General features: G+C 36.1%; 1 protein-coding gene across 5 annotated transcripts in view; it reads left to right on the forward strand.

Annotated features, from left to right (window-relative positions):
- Positions 1–2185: 2185 nt before the first annotated feature.
- Positions 2186–9640, forward strand: part of LOC110447899 (RNA-binding protein 33-like) — a 56561-nt gene continuing 49106 nt past the window's right edge. For all 5 annotated transcript variants that reach the window (XM_021493878.1, XM_021493880.1, XM_021493881.1 and 2 more), the window contains exons 1-6: positions 2186–2300; positions 5797–5909; positions 6691–6748; positions 7070–7671; positions 8489–8609; positions 8960–9082. In XM_021493878.1, coding sequence (XP_021349553.1) covers positions 5872–5909; positions 6691–6748; positions 7070–7671; positions 8489–8609; positions 8960–9082 — 942 coding nt within the window. In that variant the 5' untranslated portion in view covers positions 2186–2300; positions 5797–5871. The remainder of the gene's footprint in view (positions 2301–5796; positions 5910–6690; positions 6749–7069; positions 7672–8488; positions 8610–8959; positions 9083–9640) is intronic.

Raw genomic sequence — 9640 nt, forward strand, 5'->3', positions numbered from 1 at the left:
ATTAGACAGACAGACAGTCAGAAATACTGATATAAACCCTAATACAGACGGACGGACACAGAGACAGACAGACAACAGAATATGAACCTGGCCATATTATGATAACAAACAAAATTGAAGAAAAACAAGTTGAAAATATGATTCATAAATATCTGAGACATATATGTGATTGATGTACAAGATAAACAGGAATCGTGCTGCTGTGTCCTACAGTGAGTGCAGTATACAAAACAGACAGACAGACGGACGGACAGAAATCATACTTTCAACCTTGCTACAATATAACACATCAAAATTGAAAAACACACCTGAAAATGTAGATTTTTTGTTGTAAATATTTTAGACATGTTTGTGATTGACGGGAATCGTGTTGGCGTGTCACTCTTCGCTGAATGCAACATACAAATCCGACTGACAGACAGGCAGGCAGGCAGACATACAGACAGACAGACATCAGAATTCGCACCATGCCACATTATATATCCCCCCCAAAAAGTGAAAATACATCTGAATATATATGAGTTTGTTATGTCGTATATATTTCAGACATATTTGTAGTTAATACAAATGATTCATTTTTTCATTTTTAATTGATAGTTTAAGGAAAGTGCGAATTCTGATACGGCTCTACATAATGGGAGGCCTCTACGTGGCTAGAGCTGGACAACAATATCTAGTGGTTATGAAGGCTGATTAAGGACATTTTTGCTCCTTGTGCTTTGTCGCAAAAGCCAGATATGACCATTTTCAGCCCCCATAGATAGTTGTTGACTAACGTCCCTAACGTTTACATGTTACATTTTGGAATAGCGAGTCGAAATATGAAATCCAAGTGATGAATCTAATGATACTAATTCTGTTACTCACTGGAACTGTGTGGTTTTACGTTAAGACTTCTTATGTAAAGAATGTGTCCTTTTTGTGTCCTTGTTTTCTTTGTCATGCTACACTTTCTGCAGTATTTTACTCTCTGTAAATGTATATGCATGACTACAGAGCTTCGTTTAGTTTATTTATGCATCCACATCTAAACGGTTAAGACGTTTAACTAAGCTGACGACATAACACGCGCGTTTTCAGCTTTATATAATAGCGTATGTTTGAGAAGTAACTAATTTAAAAACATCATAAGTGTGCCAATTTTTAACAAAATCTCACAATTTCTCGGAAGACTCGTTCAACACCAGAAGAGTTTTAGTTGAGCAAATACTGATACTGGTGAAGCCCGGGCGAGCCCGATGTTACAAATAACACTCATGATTTCAGCTTAATCGTACGGTTGAGAAGTAACTAGTTCCAAAACAACATAACTATGCCAAAAAATAACGTATTCTCCTATTTTTTCACTGGTGTTATATATACACCAGCAACTGAATGATTACATTTTTTTTCTGGTTACGTTTAAATCTAGCTTATGGTAAGATTTTTGTCAGCATTGTGTTAGTAACACACACATCTTAACAAATACAGGGTTTTTATTGACTTAACGATAAAGATGAAAGCCCGGGCGGTCCCGATGCTGCAAATAACACGCGTGATATGAGTTCAGCGTAATGTAGCGAAGTATCTAAAGTTAGATCAGCATAAATCTGTTTATCATAAAGATATTTTCACACTGTCTTTTATTTTTTAATTCTCATTCATTAAATAACCCGAGTAAAGTACTTAGATTAAATTTACTTTACAGGGTAACGCCCGGGCAGTCCTAATATTGTAAATAACAAGTCCTGCAGGGTTGGTTGATTTCAAATTACAATAACTTGGCTAATTATGAACATATTTTGATATTTCTTTCAGTTTTGTATTTTTCGTTTCTAAAGATATGAGAATAAGTTACTTCATTACAGTTTACTACACAGGTGAAAGCCCGGGCGGTGTTTGTATTGCAAATAACAAACGTCTGGCGCTACTCCAGCGGGTTGTTGCGATGTTACAAAGTTCAAAGAACCATAACTCGGTCAAATTTAATGATTTTTTTCACTATTGTTTTATCACTACATTCATACTGTTACAAACAATGCAAAAAATACAATCATAATGGTGTATAAGTGGAGACAAACGCCCGGGCGGTCAATATATCACTACCGGGCTGTCCCGGGCTGTACCGGGCTGTAATTAGCGGGACCGGTTTAATGTGTTCGTTTCGCTTGTTTGTGCCGGAAACTGTTCTGTAAAATATAACTATAACAGAGGCGCCATATCTCTTTACTGAATCAGCCTAGAGCTGGGATAAGCAGTCAACAACAATATACATTCAGGTCGAACTATTTGATGGGACAGGCACGGTCTAAGTGTTGAAGGTATACGTCAATAGTAACTTTATAATTAGTAAAAGACAATGTCAGTGTTGGTGTGACATTAATGATACATGGTGCTCCAGATATCGCCACGAGGGCCCAGCGTCCTATTGTTTCGTTTGTTCATTGCGTCCCTTCTGTCCATCTGTGGGTATATATAAGGCGCAGTGTCACGTATTGCGTCGGGGGAGGCTGCCAGATATCTAATAGCTTTGGAGGCTCAGAGATCTGTTGAAGCTGCAAGTGTCTGCAGTGCGTCCTTGATATTCCAGGGGTCCACTCGAATAATCAGGTTGGGGAAAACCACCAACTTGCGTATAATACGCAAACTCGCCTATTACTATTAGAGTATACGCCAGTTGGAGTATGGATTTGTTACTACAATAACTCAAATTGCTTTAACAGTAACTTTTGCAAGATATTATTAAAAATTGCATTAATTTACGACAAGGTAAATAATATTTTGCTAAAAGATATTTACTGAAAGCGTTAGAAACTTGAAGTTGATGGAACTTTACTGGAAGTATTGCATCTATTTTTGGTACTTTCCCACATGCAAATAAAGTTTGTTTTTGCATTAGTATTATGTTTCATGACTGAATAAATGCACAGTGTAAATCACAACGGGGCGATTTTAGAATTAATTGATAGCACATTGGTCTGCACCCATTAATAATAGGGTTGTAGTATGAATTATTTCTGTTGATATCCTGTATAACTTAAGGTTAAACTCGAAATCTGAATTGATCACCAAATATAACGCATCAATATTTTTCGTTGGATGCGAGATCTAAAAATCCTTGGCAAGTAAAAGTCACTTCACTGGCATATTTCTTACACTTTTAAATGTATACGGACATATGATACTTATTGCTGAAATAACATATTCATGTCATTTCTTATCATTTTCTTCATGTTGGTAAGTATGGATTCTTGTTACACAACCAATAAATGTTTCTATGTGACATTTCGATGACTAGTACAGTATTTCATCAGACAAATGACCAGTGAAGCCTTTAAACCTTTGTATGTACATAGCTTCACTGGTCATACCACACATTTTACACCAACGCTTCACTGGTCATACCACACCTTTTACACCTACGCTTCACTGGTCATATACCACACATTTTACACCTACGCTTCACTGGTCATACCACACCTTTTACACCTACGCTTCACTGGTCATACCACACCTTTTACACCTACGCTTCACTGGTCATACCACACCTTTTACACCTACGCTTCACTGGTCATACCACACATTTTACACCTACGCTTCACTGGTCATACCACACATTTTACACCAACGCTTCACTGGTCATACCACACCTTTTACACCTACGCTTCACTGGTCATACCACACCTTTTACACCTACGCTTCACTGGTCATACCACACATTTTACACCAACGCTTCACTGGTCATACCACACATTTTACACCAACGCTTCACTGGTCATACCACACCTTTTACACCTACGCTTCACTGGTCATACCACACCTTTTACACCTACGCTTCACTGGTCATACCACACATTTTACACCTACGCTTCACTGGTCATACCACACCTTTTACACCTACGCTTCACTGGTCATACCACACCTTTTACACCTACGCTTCACTGGTCATACCACACCTTTTACACCTACGCTTCACTGGTCATACCACACCTTTTACACCTACGCTTCACTGGTCATACCACACCTTTTACACCTACGCTTCACTGGTCATACCACACCTTTTACACCTACGCTTCACTGGTCATACCACACCTTTTACACCTACGCTTCACTGGTCATACCACACCTTTTACACCTACGCTTCACTGGTCATACCACACCTTTTACACCTACGCTTCACTGGTCATACCACACCTTTTACACCTACGCTTCACTGGTCATACCACACCTTTTACACCTACGCTTCACTGGTCATACCACACCTTTTACACCTACGCTTCACTGGTCATACCACACCTTTTACACCTACGCTTCACTGGTCATACCACACCTTTTACACCTTTGTGTACATTCTTCATTTGTCTGATGAAGGTGACCGAGTACATAAAGCACTAGTTATCAAAACGTCACATAGAAACACTTACACTAGTTATCAAAACGTCACATAGAAACATTTATTGGTTGTGTCACAAGAATCTTTTCATTATTTATGTCATGTATGTAAAATATTCACAGTTTTAGGATTGTCAAACTTTCCAATAGAATATTCGAATACTATTTGAATACAACATAACAAATATTTGAATACCAAAATCTGGTATCTATGTAAAAACATAACTTTCACAAATGTGAAAAGCAACAGACGTCTTGCATCATCTAATTTGTGTTCTAATAGAAATTGTAGTGAAAATTACCGGGAATTTATGTGTTTAAAATGCTAATTGCAAATTGGTTACCTTCATGATTAAAGAATTAAACAGAAGCATCTTTGTCAGCCATAACATCATAAAAAAATAACTAGCCCTTGAGGAAAATCTAGTAGGGAATAATGTGTAGAAGGCCTGGTTCCAGACATATTATTCTCGCACTTCAGACAGATATCCCATGTCATACCCCATTCTAGATTTTTTTATCTCGTCCGATCTGTCTTGTATCTTTATGTGACATTGCGCGAAATGTTTACACTGCGATGTATTTATCCGCGTTTACTGATTGAAATAGACAATTTGCATTATAAATGTTATGTTTTGTCGTTATATGTATATTTTTGATGTTGTAACATATTTGTTGTTGTAGATAAAATATAAACAACACTGCAAAATACGTTGTAAACTATGTAAGGACGGACTACGTTTTTACCCGGAAGCATTCAAATGTAGCTTTAGTAGTGAAGAGGTCATTATCACTTGAGGCCCAAGGCGGGATACTTGTAGTTTTTAGCAAAATTGAATATATTTTTTTTTAACTAAAAGGTGCGAGAAAAAAAATCAATTACCTGTAACTGAGCAAGATCGGGATATATCAGTCTTGGGCTAAGATTCTATAACATCCAAACCTCGGCCTACGCCTTGGTTGGGATTTTGTTACAGAATCTTAACCCTCGACTGAGATAACCCAATCTCGCTCAGTTACAGGTGTAATATATTTTATTAGTGAAATGAGTTGGGCTTCTACCAAAACACTGATATTAGCTTCAATGAACCACAGATAGTCCAGAGTGTTAGTATTTCTTCTTGTCTTCTGCTCATTTAAGTCATTATCAAGGAAAAAAATAAAATAACACTTTACATTCCAATCAGAGCAAAAATTTGAATTATATAATCAATTTTATAATTTTCTGGTAACCTTGAATGTTTATAACTTAAAACAAAAGAAGAAATTCTTCAAAGACCAGTCTCCTTTGGGTGATACAAAAAGCAAAGATTTACCAGTTATTTTCTAACAAACATTGTAAGTGACCCTTTAGAGCTTTAGTGAATAAATAAATATGTATTTTGATATTATTTGATAAATTAAATATTTTTTACTTTTTTTCAGATGCAGTGAATGTATTACATTGATAATATGTAGTTTATGTTCCAAATGACTAGATTTTGAAGATTTGAATACAGGATGTCAAGAAAGCGACATACTGAGGTGTCATGGGATAGGTATGCTGCCACCATTACCGTAAAAACCTATGTAATTTGTGCACCTATGTAAATTTGTGCACCTATGTAAATTTGTGCACCTATGTAAATTTGTGCACCTATGTAATTTGTGCACCTATGTAATTTGTGCACCTGTGTAATTTGTGCACCTATGTAATTTGTGCACCTATGATGTTAAAACTAAAAAGAAACTGCGTAAAATGTATACATCAATTCATTTTAGCAATATTTTACATAAAACATTTACTTGCTTACAAAAACATATCAATTAATAAGTAATTCGATGTTTAGTAACCGCTGGTGCATATCTCCTGGTGAAAGACATAATTAGATACCTTTTATTGATCATAATTATGATCAGAGAGAAGGGCTCATCATGGCGGCTTGGGTATCGTCATTTCAAACCAGGTCATGATCATGTCACAGTTCAGTTTGGCGATATTTTTTGGCCACACAATTTGTACCTACTATAAAATTATTAAAATCGGTCATCTGTGGTCATGACTGCTGGTTTTGCGACATTTACAGGTAAGTTAACCGGAGGGCATGATTTCACCGACATCGTCTGTCCAGTCCTATCACAATTTATTGTCATCACTTAATAAATTTCAATTATTTAACTGATTTTATCAAACTTTAAACTAAGGTAAATTACGATGATTGTTAGTTTTATCAAGAATGCCATTTAGATATTTTGCGTGTTTACTTTGTCTCCTGTAAAGTACATGCAGAGACAGCACCAGCACTGGTATGTTTTATGGAGGATTGGTTTGTTTTCCAGCGATGATGATTTGCTGAGAGATGATGCTTCTGCCATTAGTGCATTTCCCAAGAGTGAGGTAAGAGAAACAGATTTGATCAAACTACAGTAAAATACAAGGACATTTTAACAAAGTAACAGAAGTTGTACAATTCATGTAAACCAAATAAAAAAAAGTACAGGTAGTATTGTTTGCACCAACCCAAGATTTATAATTCAATACTGATTGCAGCAGATTTTTGATAAAAAATTAATAATTATATATGAAAAAATGTGTTTGTGTTGACACAAATTTCTCATTACTTACAAGTGTTTCTATGCTTTGCTTGTGCAGTGTGTATTTTATGTTATTCAATTGCAGTAACAGTGTTAAACATGTATGTGTATTGACTGCCTGCAGATCCGTGTAGATTCTGATGATGAACTGGATGAAGAATTACTTCTGGGAAGTGATGATGAACACGCCACCAAGAAGTCCTCTAGCAAAAAGTCATCCTCAGCTTCTAGCAAATCCTCATTAAAAGCCAGCTCAAAGTCAGCACCAACAAAAAATAAATCTGTGTCCCTAAAATCTAGTACAAAGTCTGTGTCTGATACAAGTGTTCCAAATAACAAACAGAAAGAGGAGGAGAAGACGACAGGTTCTAAGTCACTGACAAGTGTTAGTACACCTGTAGTTGAGACGAAGAAAACATTCAAATTTACAAAAATTGTACCTCCCTCTCCTGATAACGACAAAGAGAAGCCTTCAAAGAGTAAAACTGGCAGTAAATTCCAGTCAAGTGTTCAACAAGAGCCTATCAAGGAGCAATTATCACCATTGCATGAAACAGCTGTCAAACCTCAGCCTGTAAGACATTCCTCACCAAAGGAATCGGTCACCAAAACCCGTTCACACAGGGAGCAGCCTCAGAAACACAAGGCCAGTCAGGAATCTGTTTCCAAGCATGAACTGTCACCTCCACAAAAACCGATTAGGAAAGAGCCCATCCCAGTAGTAGAGTAGGTTTTATACTAAATGTGTGTTAGATGTTTTGTATTTAATGTGTTGTGTGTTTCATCCATTCTGTTAAACTTGAGGCTGGCCCATGGGCCAGATCTTCACTGAACCACAGAATGGCAAGTTTATGTTATTAACTGAAATATGTTTGGAATAGTTGAAGTACATTAATATTTTATGAAGATGTTTACTTAAAGGTTAGCTGACTTGAGACACTTGATCTTGAATTTAAAGGGAGCTGACTTAAAAGACAAAGTTGATTCTATATTTTAAGTGAGCTGACTTGATTAAATATTTAAAGGGAGTTGACTTGATTTAATATTTAAAGTGAGCTGACTTGAGACACACTTGATTTTGTATTTAAAGTGAGCTGACTTGAGACATTTGCATGATCTTGTATTTAAAGTGAGATGACTTATGACTCTTGATTTTGTATTTAAAGTGAGCTGACTTTTAAAGACACTAAATATTTTATTTAAAGAGAGCTGACTTAAATGACACTTGCTTGAACTTGAATTTAAAGTTAGCTGATTTATGACACTTGATTTTGTATTTAAAGTTAGCTGACTTGAAACATACTTGATTTAATATTTAAAGTGAGCTGACTTGAGACATACTTGATCTAATATTTAAAGTTAGCTGTCTTGAGACATACTTGATCTAATATTTAAAGTGAGCTGACTTGAGACATTTGCGTGATCTTGTATTTAAAGTTAGCTGAATTATGACACTTGATTTTGTATTTAAAGTGAGCTGAATTATGACACTTTATCGTGTATTTAAAGTGAGCTTACTTAAGACACTTGATCTTTGTTACAGGATAACTTCAAGGAGTGACTTTGAAGATGAAGAGCAGGAGGAAATAGTACTTGACATCTTGGATCCTGCAGCAGACCAGGATCTGTTTGAGGAAACAGACCCCCTCCTGCACTCAAGTCAGGTAGCAGACGAATGTGCATATTTGACCTAAATCGTTGAAATTTAATGTAAATGTTGAACTTTGATCTAACTTGTTTGAGGTATATTTTACCTGAATTCTAAAAATATGTTGTGAGCTAGCTTTGGAAATGATGACCTTTGTATTGAAATGCTTGAGAATTTCCTCTTCTGCAGGATTTGTAAAGGCTGTTCATAATTATTGCCATAGAAGTATGATATCATTCGTAACAAAAAATACCACTGACAAAAGTTCAGGACTTGCATCAGTTAATGGAGATGTTGTCCATGTGTCAGGTTTAAGGAAATCTACAAAAATTAAATGAGTGAAAAACTTTTCCATGTCTTTTACAGGATTCCTTGCTGGAGTCTGATGCTGCGGAAGAAGAAGAAATGGAAGAAGAAGAGGAAGAGGAGATGGAAGAAGAAGAGGGAGAAGAAACTCAAGATATTACAGAGGAAGATACTGCCCTAGAGGTTTGTTTCTGATATATCTTTGCAATCATTTCTTTCTTTATAATAATGCCTTCACAAGTTGCCTCATGTATTGTTTGCCATCTTGCAAATCACTACTGGTTTTGAGCTCAACTTGGACAAAGTGAGTTAGAGCATATATACAGTGACTCGGCATACATCTACAAAGTTTTATATACAGTGACTCGGCATACATCTAAAAAGTTTTATATACAGTGACTCGGCATACATCTACAAAGGTGTTTATATACAGTGACTCGGCATACATCTACAAAGGTGTTTATATACAGTGACTCAGCATACATCTACATAGTTTTATATACAGTGACTCAGCATACATCTACAAAGTTTTATATACAGTGACTAGGCATACATCTACAAAGGTGTTTATACAATGACTCAGCATACATCTACAAAGGTGTTTATACAATGACTCAGCATACATCTACAAAGTTTTATATACAGTGACTCAGCATACAGATCTACAAAGGTGTTTATATACAGTGACTCAGCATACATCTACAAAGGTGTTTATATACAGTGACTCAGCATACATCTACA

This window comes from Mizuhopecten yessoensis, unplaced genomic scaffold (assembly GCF_002113885.1).
Source record: "Mizuhopecten yessoensis strain PY_sf001 unplaced genomic scaffold, ASM211388v2 scaffold3649, whole genome shotgun sequence".
Taxonomy (NCBI): domain Eukaryota; kingdom Metazoa; phylum Mollusca; class Bivalvia; order Pectinida; family Pectinidae; genus Mizuhopecten; species Mizuhopecten yessoensis.